At 39.6% G+C, this 18,253-nt stretch overlaps 1 protein-coding gene across 1 annotated transcript in view; it reads left to right on the top strand.

Annotated features, from left to right (window-relative positions):
• Positions 1-18,253, top strand: part of EFHC2 (EF-hand domain containing 2) — a 239,729-nt gene that overhangs the window by 203,298 nt on the left and 18,178 nt on the right. Inside the window, 1 exon segment of the mRNA XM_033122963.1 lies at positions 10,425-10,530. Within this exon segment, the coding sequence (XP_032978854.1) occupies positions 10,425-10,530 (106 nt within the window).

The following is an 18,253-nucleotide window of genomic DNA, read 5'->3' on the forward strand; positions in this document are numbered from 1 at the left end:
CCTTCTCTATCATGGAGCTTAGGGTTGTCAGTTAGAGCAGTGTTCTCAAGCAGGGGCTTGAATAGGGAGTCCTTATCTGAGACAAAAGGAGAACTAAGTCCCATGAAGGAGACCTAGGATTGAAGGTGTCAGGAGGGGAATCAAAAAGAGGGCCAGACCAGTTGGGTGTGTGTATGCATTGGATTGATTTGTTGTTATTTTCTAGACTGTCAGCTCCATTTACCTTTGTTTGCCAGCAGCAGTGTGAGGGATAACTGGGTCATCCTGGTGTAAAGGACCTGCGATGAAGTAGGCAGGCCTAGGACTCAAGGTTCTTCAAAGTTACCAGATTCCTAGAGCTCCACTTCCCATTCCCAATAGTCCAGCCAAATGGGCCAGTTAACATTTCACACGGATGCCTCCTGCCTTCCCACGTTTTTTCCCCTTTTCTCTTACTATATTTTTCAGTAGAAAATAGTTTCCAGTTTTTTTTACTTGCTAAAAGCTTGCTTTTCCTTTAAAGCTCATTCAAGTAGTACCACATTTCAAGAAGCCCTTTTGGATTTGCTTGGCTGGCAGTGATCATCTCCTAAGGATTCTCACAACATTTTGTTTCATTTTCTTTCCCTCACCTTGTAATGAAGATTTTTGATTTGACGTTTGATCTATACAGATGCAGAGACCTACTTCTAACCTGCTTGATTTACCACATATAAACAAATCGTAGTGCACTGTTACATTGTGACAATTTTACTCCTACCTTGTCTCTTATGTTCTTTGAATCTACTTACTACCTGTTTGATCTATACAAGATTTTTTACCTGCCTGATGCCGATTCCTTACCTCTAGAATGAGATAACAATACCTACTTCCCGGTCGTCCTGAGAATGAAGATAAAATATGTAAAGTACCAAGCACAGTACCTGGTACTAAGTATAGATTGGGGATTAGGAGAAAAGTTTAAGTCAGGGACCACAGACCACATAGTTTGACTTAGAAATGAACAGGAAGAAACCTGTGTCTTTCTACATAGAGGAAGCCTTGGTTTTTAACAGTTGGATATTAATGCCTTTCATATATTAAGCTGTCTTCTAGTCAGGAAGCTACAGATGTTTATTAGATTATCTCTTGATGGCCTCGAGCATGAATTGTCCTGGCAAGTCCAGAATGTGGGAGCCTGGCCTCTGGAGGACATAGATGTTTCTTATCCAATACTGGGGCCACCAAGTCATCATCCTCTCATCCTCTCAGCAGACTGTTTTGTCTTTGCCTTTACAATTTGACATTAAAGGCAGAAAGACTATCCCACAACTTGCTTCGAAGTTGTCCCAGTCTCAGAATCAACTGCCTCTTAGCCCAGCTTAGCTTGGAGGAGGTCATCCCTCTGAGCCACTAAGCAGACCATGTTCAGTCTAACTTTGCTTCTAATTGTGCAGTGACCCTTCTCCACCCTCAGGGGAAACTTCAGACTAATCAGATTAGAAAATGTCTCATTCCCATTCCCCTCTCCCTCCAATATGCCCTGCAATGATTTGGGTCACATGCTTGATGTTTTGCATCATCTCCGCAGATTCCTTTCAAAGACTGCCCTAATTCCTAATGGGCCCATCAGCCTGCAGCTTACATTTATATTCTGCATTCTTATTGTTCCCCACAGACTCCACAGGGCTTTCCAGAGCCTTGACCAGACTCTTTCTGCACAGCCCTCCCATGGCACACTAAACCAGAGCCCCTCTGACGTCTACAGTCTCCCGTGGGAGGCAGATGTGGAGTTTGTTGATTTGGTTTGATGTACACTCTGTCCAGGGGCAGTTTTACCTGCCTTGGGATGGAGCTGGGCAGCTGTTGGATAGCCGTATAGCCCTGAATTCCTATCAGGAGACGAAAAATAATATAGCTAAAGATTTGGATGCTTTCTTTCACCCAGTGATTGGTACCCATGTGTTTCTCCTGGCCCTGTGTTTTGGTACTAAGATTTCCGCTTAGCTCCATTTCCATTTGTGTGTGTGTGACTTAGTAGGTATTTTCGTATTAGCACGACTCAAGCTGGAATCAGGATTTCAAAATCTTTCCACATCCTGATACCCTGCCCCTATCAGTTTGTGCTGTGGTAGCTGGTATGAAGTTACCTTTCTTACCAAACGAAGTAATTTCATTAATGCACAGAGCATCAGACTTAAATGTTCTATGTAGTGGTACCTATTACCCATTAATAATAGGAGTAACACTCTGTATTAACGTAGTGCCAAAGGCCCTAGACTAGTTTATAAATCCTTGAGTATACTAAAAGGAACATTTTAGTTGATAGTTAGTATGATTCCTCATTTCGTAAGTGCAAACATTGAGGTATAAGGAGGCTCTCTCAGTGAAACCGCATGCTTCAGGCCAGGATGAGTCTCTAATGGAATTAGAATGAAAACGCTTTAAGATATCTTAAATCTTTGTTCCTATCTGAGCTCCTAGGGACTATGTTTCATTCGTCTTTGCAGCCTCAGGGACTTGTCCTATACTAGTATGCTGGGCAGGGGGTAGAGAAACATGGGCTTGATTTCTACCAGGCCTGTTTCTGAAGTCCAACTCTGCCTCCTGCCCATGTGACCCTGTAAATTGACTCAACCCCTCTGAGCCTTCATTTGGATATTAATATTTCCTCAGTACTAATAAGAAATTCTGGTTCTCAGACAGTAACAATATAGAGAATATTCTGAGGTCATTCCATTCTTTGTTCCTTGAGGGACTGTGGAGTGAAGAGGCAGCCTCCTCCCCTAACTGTGGCCTTCTGAATTGAGACTTGGAATAGATGGAAATTCAAGTGGAACTCTTTCCCCAGCAGCTCTGCCCCAAGCTAGTCTTTTACAGCTGGCTTTGGGCTCCATGGAATGCCTTAGACTTGGCCTCCCAAGAGAGCTGGTGCCTCATCCAAAAATATCAGTTAAAATGGAAAAAGTTAACAGGGCTTTAAAATCATCTCATTATACTCTACCCAGCCTCGCCCCTTGCCCCCCTCTCAGCGGCATGGTTTGGGCTGAGGTGATTTCATCCAGTAATACCTGGCAGTGAAGCTGAGGGGCAAGGATTGAGCCACGTGGCAGCTATTGTTGCAGTGTTTGGTGTACTGGAAGTTTCTAGAGAGAATCCCCCCTACACCCCATCTCCCCCCCTCCCCCTCTTTCTCTCTCTCTCTCTTCCTCTCTCTCGCATGCACACACACACGTGTGTGTGCACATGTTTTCTACCTTTTTAAATATAAGGTGATTTGTAGTTTAAGAAATTTTAAAAAATTCAAAACTGGACTAACAGAACATTGACTGTGTGTATGGTCAGTACTTGGCAGCTGTGACCCGCATCACTGAGGTGATCTGTGCTGAGATCGCAATTGGAATTTAATGGCCTGGCTATTTGAAATAACCAGAGGTACTCATTGGCAACTTGGGCAATGCCATGTTGCCAGCTCTACATTTTTGTGTCATTACTACTCAATGGCCCAGAGCTCCACTCTTTTCTCAAGTGTCTGTTTTTTAAGAATCTCACCAGGTGTTTCAGTGTGTACCTCTGGGTTGGCTGGGTAATGAACTGAAACTAAGTGAGTAAAAAATGTGTCTTCATTGCCCTCCTTTCCTTCCAACCCTGGTGATGCAGGCAGACTATTCCCTTAAGTTATGAGATGGCCTTTGCTGCAGAGGGGAACCCATGTTAGTCTTCAGCAAAATACAGCTGCTGCTGTGCCTTTTCCCTCCACAGATGGTGGAAATAAAGCAGATCAGCATTATTCCCTGTGGCAAGGAGATGGATGGCTTCTGCAGTTTTCAAGCCATTCATCATTTTTGGGAGGGGGAGCAAGATCACCTGTCAAATGACACATTAGACTTACTTCTAAGAACTCCCACCAACAAAGCATCAGGAAGCATGTTTGGGGATCATTATTATCTAGAGAGGAACCAGAGAAATTGCCTGCCCTCCCTCTTCTTCCACAAACATGTCACATAGTTTGTATAGGGAAGGAAGTAGTGGCTTGCCCAAGTATCAAAGGGAAAGAAGAATTTATGGAGGTTTTAGGAAAGCACTTTAACACTGTGAGCTGGGGCTTTAAAGTATGGAGGCTGACTTTTTAACAAGCATAGAAAGACTTAAAAGCCAGAATTAGTGTTGCCCTTTAGGGCAGTCACCCTGGAATCCTGTGCACCGATTCCAACAATGTTGCCATAGAAAGTTCTTCTTTGGAATTGCCTTCTCAGCCTTTTCAAAAGAATTTCTTCCAGAGTGCAAATCATCATCCTTTTGACCATGGATCAGAATCTTAGCAAGAGCCAAATGTTGTTTGGAGAGAAGCAAAGTAGGGGATTCAGGTGGAGAATCAGTGTGCTAACATTTGTTATCAGGAGCACAGCATTACTCTGAAGTAAGGAGATACATTTTCTATATGATTCATAATTTGAAAGGATGGATGGGTTTGGCACAGGGAAGACTCCATGATGGGTGCCTGGGCAGGTAATACTCAGGGGTGAATGTAGGCTCTGACCCACTTGTTCTCACTCCCCTAATAGTCAAGCCTTTCTCCATCTCTGAACTGCTTCCCCTGGTCTCTTTTTCCTCCAACCTGGACTATTTGTTTTTAGAACTGGAGCTCTCCTTTGTATCCTAGTCTAACATTAGCATATATTAGATATAGTGTATATTGTAATGGCAAATGAGGGCATGAAAAATCTCACTATATTAGTGCTCCAGCAGAGGAAGCTGTGGCAGAATTTTGAAGCAAGGAGGAAGGCTGGGAAACTAATTTCTCATCAGCATGTTCCCAGCTTGTGCTTCTTCCTTTCCATATCTGACTTGTACCAGTTTACAACCTTGAAAAACATGTTTCAAGGTCTCACATCTGCTTTTTACACTTTAAAAACATTTATTTATATCAAGCTGATATAAGTTCATAGTAAAAAATAATCAGATCATTCTAAAAAACTTACTGTAACAGAAGTAGTTTCCAGCCACATCCCTCCCCACCTCCCAGACCCATTTCCAAGAGGCAGCTACTTTCAGTCCTTGTAGCTGTTTCTTCAGACATTTAAATAGTATGCACATACTGTTATCTCTGTATTTCTCATTTTTACATATCACTACCTTCCTGTTAATGATGCTTGAGAATTCAGCATAATATTGATTCCCATATTGTTCTTTCTGGATGCTCTTAGGATATTCTCTTTATTTCTGATGTTCTGGAAGTTCATGATGGGGCCTCATAGGGGTGTGTGTGTGTGTGCGTGTGTGTGTGTGTGTGTGTGTGTTCGTCTATATAGATTCACTGTGCTTAACATTTTATGTGCCCTTCTGGTCTGGAGACTGTCCTTTGGTTCTGAGAAATTGTGTATTAATTTTTAGTAATTTCTTCCCTTCCATTTTCATTTTTCTTTTGTGAGAGCTCCTGTCATTTTGATTTTGGATCTCCTGAATTTGGATCTTTTCTCTCCCCAATTTTCTCTTTGTCATTATGATGTGCTTACTAAGGGATTTCCTTAACTTTATTTTACTCCCCTTGTACTGCATCTGTTAACTATGTACTAGCGTATCTTTTACTCCAAGAGCACAGTTTTAGTCTGAATGTCCCTTTTTGTAGTCTTCTATTCTTTTTTCTTGGATATAACATATCCTCTTATCTCACACCTTTCCCTCTGCTACTTGAATTGTCTTTGTTTCTCTGATCCCCGCCCCCTTTTTTACTGTTGCTATTTTGGCTTCTATCCTTAATGCTGGAAGCTTTGGGGGATGGATCTTGTTGATTGGTGAGTTTCATTGCGTGAGTCATCTCCTAACCCTCATTTTCATTAGGTAATCCCCAGAAAGTGGAATCAGGAGATCTTTCTAGGACCATTCAGAGTACTGAGAGAAGAATCCTATCTTTTCTGGAAATGAAAAGGAAAGGAAGAGGGCTCAGAGGCCCAAGTTCATTGTGTAATGCTCTCCTCTGCTCTCCATTATGCTTCATCTCCCCAAGACTGAAGCTTCCTTAGTTGAATTTCTCTGGAGAACAAACCTCACTCTCCCACAGAGAAGAATACATTGTAGAGGAAGATATTTGGGCTCCAGCTGCTCTTGCTTTATTCAGGCTTTCAAAAAGTCCTTGTTTTCAATCCCACAACTTATCCCTGCCTTCATTGGCACCTGGAGTCTGCAATCGCTGAGCCTCTCAAGAGTGTTGTGGGCCTCGTTGGCTAATCTCTAAGTGCCCCCTGCCTCCACCATAGACATTTAGAGTTCAGCTACCCTTCCTCAGCTCTGCCGAGTTACTTACCAATCCTCCGCCTGCTTTCCATCTTGCAAAAGATTTTTAAATCTCTTGTCCACTGTTGTCTTTTTTGTATCTGTCTTTGTCATTGTGGGTTATTATCTATTTTTATTTATTTATTGTCATTTTGGTGGGAAGGGAAGATAAGTGTTTGTGATCAATCCGTCATGATTTACTGCAACTCTATTCACTTCCCAGGAGTAAAGAATTCTTCCAAGATGCATTGGCTAGTTTTATCCTTTTTAATTGAAAGATTATTTGTTGTTTTCTCCCTTGCTCCTTTTGGGGTAGATTCCATACCCATGGAGGTCCTCTAAGACAGAACCAGAAAGAAAAACTTGGAATATTATATACCACATTAACTCAACTCTTCTCTGAGGCCTGGCTCTGGGACTTTGGAAAGATTAAATCTTTCAAACATTTTCCCTCAAAAAGGTTTTATATGTCGGTTCTGAGCTGTGTGCCCTTTCATTTACAGCTTTTGATCCTTCCTGAATATCATTTGATTTGGGAATATCCTTCCTAAATATCCTTTGAAACGGGTAAATAGATATGTTGAGTCTGACATATAAGTTTGGCAGGGAAGAAGGCTGGGGTCCTAGGGGTAACAGGTAAGCGTGAATAAATATCAGTCGTATTGGTAATGAGGTCTGATAATAGAATCTCAAGTGGTGATTTCCAGAAACTTCTGTAAGTTCCAATACCATCATCCAGGGAAAATGTAGATTCAGACATGAGGACTCAGTTAGATAAAAGGAACTTCAGAGGGGCCTTCCTGAGGAAGCAACATTTGATTTGAGACTTTCCAGACAAAGGGACCAGAAGGTGTAAATGCCTTTCATTTCTGGGAACAATCTTGGTATCCTCAGAGATCAAGATGGTTAGTATGCCTGAAACATTGTGAACTGGGAAAGAATTTGGCAAGATTACATAGGGTCTTATAAGCCTTGATAAGGAGTTTCGGTTGTGTTCTAAGTAGATTGAGAAGCCATTAGAGAGTTGCAAGCAAGGAAGTCATTGACGTGATCTCTGTTTTAGAAAAACCATTCTGGTGGAGGATGGCCTGCAGGAAGGTAAGTGCAGAAGCAGCCAAGACCAAACAAAGCTATTGCTGTAATCCAGGAGAGATGGTGGTTTAGAATTAGTGGATAAAGGAGATGGAGAAAAAGAGACTTGTGATAGGCTATAGGGTAGAACCCACAGGACGGATTAGTGGATTCTATATGAGGGTGAAGTCTGATGTGATCCTGGATCTGTTTGGTAGTCTTTTGGTTGGTTCCAAAATTACTCAAATATTACACTTCTAAAACCTCTAGGATTAAGGAAGTGCCTCCTGTAATTGATGTAATGAGGATTTACTGACAATTAAATTCTGTATTGTAGGAACAGTAGAGAAACTTATCTCATCAGTGATCTCATCCAATCTCCTAGTCTGGTGGCTTTAAACACCATCTATAATGCTAATGACTCCCACATTTCAATCTTCAACTTGAACCTCTTCCCTGAACTTCAATCTCATGTACCCTCCTGCTCATTTCCAGTCAACATGTAACATATCCGAAATCTGTTCTCCAATCTGTAGCCCCTGCAATCTTTCCTATCTCAGTCAGGGCAGCTCTGTTTTCTAGTTGCTCAAGGAAAACCTTTGGAGTTGTCCTGAATCCATTCTCTCCATCCATATCTCTCCTCTCCTCTCCTCTCCTCTCCTCTCCTCTCCTCTCCTCTCCTCTCCTCTCCTCTCCTCTCCTCTCCTCTCTTCTCCTCTCCTCTCCCTACACACACACACACACACACACACACACACACACACACACACACTATACAATCCTTCAGGAATCCTACACTAAAAATATATTCAGAATTAACCACTCCTCACTGCCCGCCACTTCCACTGCCACCAGCGTTATCTAAGCTGCCAATATCTCGCATCTGGATTACTGCAAAGGACTGCTAATTGTCCTAGCCTGTTTGGCCTTGCCTCCTACATTCTGTTCTCAAAATATCAGCCTGAATGATTTTTAGAAAATATAACTTAGATCCCATTACAGCTCTGTACAATGTGCTTCAGTGGCTCTTAGATTTCCGCAGTATGAAAGTCAAAGGCCTTTCATGATCTCATTCTCTGACCTCAGCTCCTACTCAGAGTATTAGGGAACACTTTTCTTCAAAGGTTCCTTGCTAAAGGAAAGTTTCTTATAAAACGTCTTTAATTGATTGAGTTTTAGTTCTCCCAAAACACACTTAAAATAAAAGATATAATTGTCCTGCATTTTGGCTACAGATATTTCCATAAACAGAGCATGTTCTTTCAAGGAGTTCAAATGACAAGTAAGCCAAAATTCAGAGGATAGGCAGTGGTGGGGGGCAGCACATTGGAGTTGTATCCCAGAATCTTTGACCAAAGAAGATGTACACAAAAGAATTACTGAATTCCCTTTCCCCTCTTCTGATCATTCTGTTTACTCTATTTTGTTTAGATTGATGAGTTTATGTTACTTCATCTTGTAACATTTAATTTATTGCCACTAATTTTTATTAATTTATAAATGAGCTATTATTTTCTTAATATTTTGAGGAAAAAGCGAGAAAAATCTTTTGACTGACTACGAGTATATTGTTTTCCTACTTTTATCATCATTGAATTTGCTTACAATTATCCTGCATTCATCCTTGCAGTAGTCACTTAACTTGTGCACCTCACCTGTTGTTTGAGTTGGAGGTTCTGAGAGAAAGACAGGAGCCTGGGGCATGGTGCATGGAACAATGCCTTACTGACGACCTTTTGTCTTTTCCTTCAAAAAATGGTGTTACGTGACCAGTGTATATTTAGCCTTAAAAATTGGCAGAATGTGGTCAAATTCAGAATAAGTAGCATTGAGGTATGACATGAAGAAATATTTTGGTCATTATAGCAATTGTGTTAACATTACTGGGTTTTACGGCCAAAACTCTATTATAGTTAAGGATGAATTTATGCCAGTGTCCATAATTAGGAAATCATAGTCAAATAGATTGATTATTTTTGACCTATAGTTTTAGGGTGCAAGATAATCATTTGTTTCTTTGTAATTAAATTGGGCTTAATTTTTTCTGATTTTAAATTTAAAGCCATTCAGATGATTCAGGAAAGTCTAAAAAGCAAAATAAAAATATAATCTCTCTTCACAGAGATAGGTAGTCTTAATACCTCAGTTTATTGTTACTAGACTTTTTTCTATGCCTTTTTATTTTTTTTTTCTTTTTTTTCTCATAGTTTTTTTTTTTTTTACTCATAGTTTTTTTTTTTTTTTTTTTTTTAATTTATTGGGGTGACAATTGTTAGTAGAATTACATAGATTTCAGTTGTGCAATTCTGAATCACATCATCCATAAATCACACTGTGTGTTCACCACCCAGAGCCAGCTCCCCCTCCATCACCGTACACTTGATCCCCCTCACCCTCATCCCCCACCCCCCAACCCCCTTACGCTCTGGTAACCACCAAATGCAACAACATGGATGGATCTAGAGAACATTATGTTAAGTGAAATAAGTCTATGCCTTTTTATATAAGTATAAACCTAAAGTGAGATCATAACTCTACATGCTATTTTATAACCTCCTTTCCACTCAACAATATATCATGAACATACATTTCCATGGCAGCATATATAGATTAAATAACCCCTTTTAACATCTACATAATAAATGATAAAGATGTCTTTTATTTTTCCTAAAAATATATTAGATAAAATGAATCTAGGCTTCCCTTAAAGATTTAAAAGGCATGCAATTTAAGAAATATAAAGACATTTTATTTTACTGATATATAGTATCAACCATATTAAACTAAAAAGACCTTCAAATATTGTTAACAAAATATAGTAGTGGTCTTAGTTACTGAATAAACTAATTTGTTTTGGGGGGCAACTGTAACAAATATTTATTGAACACCTACTAAGTGCCAGTGTTGATCTAGATGCTGGGGATTCTTTGGTGAATTAGATGAGTGAGATCTCTGCTTGCAAAGAATTTACATTCTGAAAGGTTGGAAACATAAAAACTAATAGTAAATAAGAAAAATACCAGATATCAAAGCATATTATGTTTTCATGGTAGCATTTAAGCTGACATTTTGGTCCTGAATTCTGCAGATTGAGTCAAATCATACACTAATCATATTTTCAGATTTGAAAACAGTGAAGAGCAAATCAATTACGAGTCGTTTTTCTGTGCCCTGAACTGGAGAATAAATCCAATGCCCGAACTGGTAGAAATATCACCTGTGAAAGAGGTAAAATTAACACCTATTTTAAAAACCAGCGTGGTATCTCCTTTGCATTTTTAATATCTTTAATCTTAAAGTTATTTTTCCATGTAAAATACTAACATCAGTGCTTTTGGAAAAAATACTTAAGTATTTCTGGGTATTTATGTTAAAGGCGAGTTCACTTTCCATGCTGAACGAACATCTGTTCTATAAGAGCTTGACTTTTATTTATGCAGCTGAATTTTTTTTTAACCTTAGTCACATCCAATTATATGGAAGATAGGATAATAGGTTACAGTTATAAATAGATATAAACACTGTTATCAAGGGATTCTGGTAACATCATCATGAGCCACAAGAGCAAATTTTAAATGGTGAATATGTCAAGAATTCCCAGTGTATCTATGGCTGTGCACACAGGTTTGCCTTGGGTCAACAATGCAGTAAGGGGATGAACATTTCACAGTGGAGCCAAATTTAAAAAAAAAAAAAAATTAGTAGAAAAATGCTTGGTTAGGGAAAACAAAGTTCATGTGATCAGATGTGCTCTCAACATTATGGAATTGTCTGAATTCTCTAAGATCTTTGGACCAATTGTCTTTAAGGAGTGAGTGGGTGGGTGGTGGTTTGTTTATATTTTAACATGCTCCAGAAATTGATTTTCTTGGGAAAGTCCCTTGATAAAGCAAATGTCATGTGTTTGATACTCCCAGAAAGGAGGCATTTATTCCTCCCAGTCTCTGCTGACCAGCTCATTCTGGCCTGAACTGGTCTGGTGTCCCTGGGGAGTTCCCTCAGGCATGCAGCTATTCTGGAGTGTCAGGCAGCCTTAGAACTTCCAGATGGTTGAGAGACAGTGGTGCCCTTTGAAGTCAAACAGAGCTGGGGTTGAATTCTAGCTCGGTAACTTACTTAATTCGTTCATTTATAAATTTGATTCTCAGACAAATCATAATTAAGTAGCCACTCTCACTAGGTTCTATGCTTCGTGTTAGAGTCCAGAGACAAAGGTCATTATTGCTACCATTGAGGGACCCACTGCTGATGGGGGAGTCAATACACTCATGATTTGGAGTATGGTGTGTTACAGCCTGCATGGGATGTAATGAGATGAGGGAGAAGATGCTTATAAATCAGACTGGTGGGGCAAAGCAGGAAGTCTTCTCAGGGGAGGTGATACTTGAAATTTCAATGATGAATAGTAAGAGTTAGCAAGTTAGGGAAGTGGAATGGTATGGAAAAGGCATTCCCAACAGAGGTTCTGGGACATGTGGTAGCATGGCGCTTATGCAGAGCCAGAACGAATTGGTGTGGCTGGAATGAAGGCACAAAGTGGAGAAGGATGAGGCTGGAGTTACCTGCAAGGGTGAGGTTTGAATATTGTCCTGCAAGGCCTGAAGACCATGGATAAATTCCAAGGAAGAAAGTGACATGATCAGACATACCCTTTAAAGGGAGCTTGGATGGTGGGTGGATTGGAGAGGAGGTATGGAGACAGACCCATTTGGATGCTCATGACATTCCATGGTCATCGTAATAACAGCAAACACGTGAAGCATTTACTATGTGCCAAGCACTGTTCTAAGACCTCAAAATCTATTAGCTTATTTAATCCTCATAGCAACCCTATGAGGTAGGTACTTTTATTATTACCATTTTAGAGATGAGGAAGTTAGAGAAACAGCAAGGGTCTGGTAGAATCAGAAGTTTAATAACTCAGATCTGTTTTACTGCAAAGAATAAAAAAGAAAATATTTTTAATGCAATTATTATTGAAGATACTGAATTTAATTAGCTAAAATCCAAGATACCATCACAAAAACATATCGATACTGTCATTTTTTTTCACTTTTGAAGTTAATTTTTACTTTTATTAAAGTAGTGTGCAGTTTAGAAGTCAAATAGTGGCGAAAAAGTAAGGGAAAAAGGGCTCCAACACTACCCTCTCTTCCACCACCACACTGCTATCCCACCTCACTTCTTCACCAGTGGCTACATTCACTTGTTTGAGTTGTTTCTTCTCGTATTTACTTTCATATTTCTTCTTTTCTTAGTGTTTAAAAAATTTTTTATTAAATTTATGGGGGTGCCATTGGTTAGTAAAATTATATAGGTTTGAAGTGTACAATTTTATATCATCTATATAGTACATTGTGTGTTCATCACCCAAAGTCAGTTTTCCTTCCATCACCATATATTTAACCCCCTTTATCCTCTTCTACCACCTCCACTACTCCCTTACCTCTGGTAACCACTAAACGGTTGTCTGTGTCTATGAGTTTCTGTTTCTTTGTCTTGTTCGTTTGTTGCTTTCAGTTTTATATCCCACATATGAGTGAAGTCATATCGTTCTTGACTTTTCTGTCTGACTTATTTCGCTTAGCATGATAATCTCAAGATCCATCCATGTTGTCGCAAACGGTACTATTTCATCTTTTCTTATGGCAGAGTAGTAATTCATTGTGTATATATACCACAGCTTCTTTATTCAGTCACCTATTGAGGGACCCTTTGGTTGTTTCCATGTCTTGACCACCATGAATGATGCTGCAGTGAACATAGGGGTACATATATCTTTACAGATAAATGTTTTCACATTTTTTGGGTAGATACTCAGGAGAGGGATTGCTGGGTCATATGATAATTCTATTCTTAATTCAATGAGGAACCTCCATACTGTTTTCAATAGCAGCTGTGCCAATCTGCATTCCCACCAGCAGTGTATGAGGGTTCATTTTTCTCCACAGCCTCTCCAACACTTTTTATTATTTGTGTTGTTGATAATTTTTCATTTATCTGTTTGCCATTTGTCTTCTTGGGAGAAGTGTCTGTTCAGGTCCTCTACCCATTTTTTAATTGGAGTATTTGTTTTTTTGTTGTTAAGTTGTATGAGTTCTTTATATGTTTTGGATATTAGCCTCTTATTGTTTGCAAATTATCTCCTCCCATTTGGTTGGTTACCTCTTTGTTTTGTTGATGTACAGAAGCTTTTTGGTTTGATATAGTCCCATTCATTTATTTTAGCTTTTACTTCCCTTGCCTTTGAGGTCAAATTCGTAAAATCCTCTCTGAACCCAAAGTCCGTAAGTTTAGTACCTATGCTTTCTTCTATGCAATTTATTGTTTCAGGTCTTATACTTAGGTCTTTGATTCATTTTGAGTTAATTTTGGTATATGGTGACAGGTTCATTCTTTTGCACATGGCTTTCAAATTTTCCCAGATGACATGATTCTTTATATAGAAAACCCTAAAAACTCCACCAAAAAACTATTAGAAACAATAGACAAATACAGTAAAGGATACAAAATCAATGTATAAAAATCCATTACATTCCTATATAGTAACAATGAAATTTCAGAAAAGGAAATGAAAAAACAATTCCTTTTGAAATTGCAGCACAAAGAATAAAATACCTCGGAATAAACTTAGCAAAGGAGGTGAAGGATCTATACACTGAACACTGTAAGACATTATTCAAAGAAATTGAAGAAGACATAAAATAATGGAAAGGTATTCGGTGTTCATGGATTGAAAGAATCAACATAGATAAAATGGCCATATTACCCAAAGCAATATACAGATTTAATGCAATCACCATCAGAATCCCAATGGCATTTTTTTCAAGAAATAGAACAAAAAAATCATTAGATTTGTATGGAATCACAAAAGACTCGAATAACCAAAGCAATCCTAAGAAAAAAGAACAAAGCTGGTAGTATCGCACTTGCTGAGTTCAATTTGTACTACAAAGTGACAATAATCAAAACAGCATGGTATTAGCAGAAAAACAGACACACAGACCAATAGATAGAATTGAGAACCTAGAAATAAACACACATATATATGGTTAGATAATTTTTGACAAAGGAGCCAAAAACATGCTCTGGAGAAAAGAAAGCCTCTTCAATAAATGGTGGTCCATATGGTCATTTCGCAACCTTGAATTCTTATCTATGTAAATATTTAATTTTTACATGTAAAAAGAGAAATGATAAATGGAGTTTTTATTCAACTTTTTCATTTATTGTTATAGTATTCTGTGTTGGATACTATCCATTTGTCCCACTAGGACTTTTCTCCAGCCCCCTCTACATTGCTTTGAGTCCTAGGCAGCTGACTTTTGTGGATTATATCAGTGGGGCCCTGAGCCCTCTGGCTTCTAATTGGGTTGGCCAATGGGATGCAGTACCACGAGAGTGGAGGGTGGGAGGAAGGAGAAATCATCTTCCTCCCTGACAGTCACAATAGATTGACTGCTTCCTGCTACCAGGATCCACAGCACCTATCTGGAGGTTCTCTCCATATAGCTGCCCACTCCAAGTTCTGGTTACTACCCCCCACCCCACTCTCACTACCCGCCCCTCCTGTCTACCTTCAGCCCCAGGTGGTAGTAGTGGCTCCCTGCTCCTATAACCCTGAGGGACCAGAAGAGTCCCTATTGGTTTTCCTAAACACTTCCTGCAACTTTGTAAGTAGTCCCTTTATTACACTCTTCTCAACTTACACAGTTTGCATATGTCCTCTGCTTCCCATGGGATCCTGAATGGCACATGTACTTATTTTTGCTAGTTATCAATTGCCTTTGATGTTTTCCTTACTTCCTACTTCTCTCCTTTTTCTTTCCACTCAAGCTGCCACCCAGATGTTTACCTATATGTTGGAGGTTTCATCATTTATTGTACAAAAATATAATTATATTATACGCATTTATATGCAGTATGTTTTTCTTAATAGTAAATCATGGGAAACTTCTCTAGTTTAATATGTATAGACTTATGCCATTCTTTAATAACTGTAGTGTGGATATAGAGTAATTTATTCCTCCAATTCTATTTGATAGTCATTCAAGTTGTTTTTACATTTTTGCCTCTGAAAACATGTGGTGCTTTACTACTTTACTTTTTATTTTCCTGATGACTGTTGAGTTTGGATGAAATTTAATTATCTTTTGATACTACAATCCACAATAAGAAAGACATTTTTTCATAGTAACCCAGCATGTACATATACAAAGGGACAATAGTTTCACAAACCAATATTATTCTAACTACATTTGGTATAGTATGATCTTTTCTTTCCTTTCTCTCTTCCTTCCTTTCTCTTTTCATTTCATTTCTTTATTTTGTTTCTTTTCTCTCCTCCCCCCTTCTTTTTCTCTTTTGAGTGTAGTTCGTGACCCATTAAATTGATTTAAGGGCTCATAAAAGGATCAGCACCCATACTGAAAAGGAGTCACTGTGTGGGAAGCTCAGAGATCCATTCTTCCTTTAACTATTCCTCCTCCATTTCATGTCTTACCTGCTCTGTCAGTTAGGACAGTTAATGAGCAATGGACCTCAGGTGCTTTAGGGAAGATGGTAAAGCAGAAAGTCTGGAGCATGAACCTGACCTCAAATCCTTAGCTCTGTGATTGACTAACTGGGTGAATTTGTACAAATTACTCAACCTTTCGGGTTTCCCCATCTCAAAAATGGAGATAAGAATAGTACTTCCAATTACATCATAAAAATGGCAATGTGAGGTGAGCCTCTTGAAATCTCCCCTGGAATTTAGAACAAATTGAACAACGATAATTCCACAAAGGACTCCCTGCGCAGCAGACGGGCAAGACTAAGAGACGCACAACTGAAATCATCTAAAGATAGGCAAACTGGGCGAGCGGGGGAGGAGGGAAGCAGAAAGTGTGGAGATGAGGGCATGCAGGATGCAGACGTAGCTTGGAGCTCTGAGCTCTCTGCATTCTGGAGCTACCACAGGGGCAGGAGAGAGAAGAATTCAGACTGGTAGTGCTCTGCTTATGGCCCACATCCCACCTGAGGGATCAGTATATAACATGGCTGAACCCAACGCTCACAGCAGTGACCTTGGAGCAAAACTGAGGAAAGAAGGCTGAAAACTGTGGTTTAAGCCCTCACTGCCAAGCAAAGAAAGTAAGCCTTAGGCACTGAGACTAGCCGCCCCCTCCCCACCCTCCCAGAGCTCGTCCCACCCCCATCTGCCCAATGCTAGAAGCAGAAAAGTAGCAATGTCAGACCAAAAGAACAGAATAGTTACAGTTCTGAGAACTGCGGCCTGCAGACACAGACTCACAGCCCAACCAGTTCCGGTGAAGGGGAAGGAGGCTTAGGTGCAGGACTGGCTGTGGTGGTGGTTGCCGCCATTGCTCAGAGCCATCTGTCATAACCCACCCCGCCCCTGTCCACACCTGTCTGGGCAGATCCCTACAGGAATAAACTCAGCCCTTGAAACACACAGGCTGTGAAACTGGTACAGGAAGTGCTTTGGAACTTCAGAAGCTTTCCACATCCCCCAACAGAGGCAGTGCCCTGAAACCCAGGCAACCTGCACACAGAGGAAAAACCCACCTTCCAGGGATCCCGCCATTGTGTGAGAAGCAGGAACAGTGCAGAGAAAATATAACACTACAACGTGAGAGAATAAAAGGCTGCAGTCAGAGAGGATATAAAACACGCTGCCAACACCTACTAGAAAGCAAAAGAAAGACCTCTTCCTGTCAACCTGTTGCAGAACCCACTCTTGTAGATGCCTATGAAGAGAAATAATAATTCATTAATTGCCATGAATAACCAAGGTAACAAAAGAACTAAGAAAGAAAACGAAAAGTCTCCAGAAAATGAACTTAAAGCATGGAAATATGTGACTTAAATAACAGAGAATTCAAGATTGCAGTTCTGAAAAAAACTCAATGAGATGCAAGTAAACACAGAAGGCAGTGTAATGAACTCAGAAACATAAAGCACAAAATGAACATTTGACCAAAGAGATTGAAATTTTAAAAAAGAACCAAATAAAATTTCTAGAGATTAAGAACTCAATAAAAGAAATGAAGAATGAAACGCCCAGCTTAGGTAATAGAGCTGACGAGATGGAGGAAAGAATTAGTGACATCGAAGACAGAAATCTGGAAATGACACAGATGGAAGAAGAGAGAGACTTGAGACTTAAAAGAAATGACAGAACTCTACAAGAACTTTCTGACTCCATCTGAAAGAGCAATATAAGATAATGGGCATACCAGAAGGAGAAGAAAGGGAGAAGGGCACAGAGAGCATATTCAAACAAATAGTCAACGAGAACTTCCCAAACTAGTGGAAAGAACGGACTCCTAAAAGCAAACAGACCATGTAATTACCTCAACCCCAACAGGCCTTCTCCAAGGCACATTGTATTGCAGCTGTCAGAAATTAACGAAAAAGAAAGAATCCTCAAGACAGCCAGGGAAAAGAAGACAGTAACCTACAAAGGAAAGCCCATTAGATTATCATCAGATTTTTCAGCAGAAACTGTACAAGCCAGGAGGGAGTGGAATCAAATATTCAAACTATTGAAAGAGAGAAATTATGAACCAAGAATAATATATCCAGCAAAGATACCCTTTAGATATGAAGGAGGAATAAAGACTTTCCAGACATAGAAGCTGAGGGAATTTTCTAACACACGACCTGCACTACCAGAAATACTGAAGGAAGCGATTTCACTTGAAACAAAAAAGCAAAAGAATACAAAACCGTGAGTAGTAGTATGAACAGACAGAAGCAGGAAATGGCAACCCTTACACGAAATAGGGCACTGTACACTTAAACATAACATACAAAGTAAAGAAGAAAAAAAACACTTTAAAAAAGAGTAAAAAGACAAATTGCTACAGCAGCACAGGAATCAACTCACAGCATAAATAGGGATAATTTGTGACAACAAAAACATAAAAGGGGAGAGAGTAAAGGT

Source organism: Rhinolophus ferrumequinum, chromosome X, assembly GCF_004115265.2.
Source record: "Rhinolophus ferrumequinum isolate MPI-CBG mRhiFer1 chromosome X, mRhiFer1_v1.p, whole genome shotgun sequence".
Classification (NCBI taxonomy): domain Eukaryota; kingdom Metazoa; phylum Chordata; class Mammalia; order Chiroptera; family Rhinolophidae; genus Rhinolophus; species Rhinolophus ferrumequinum.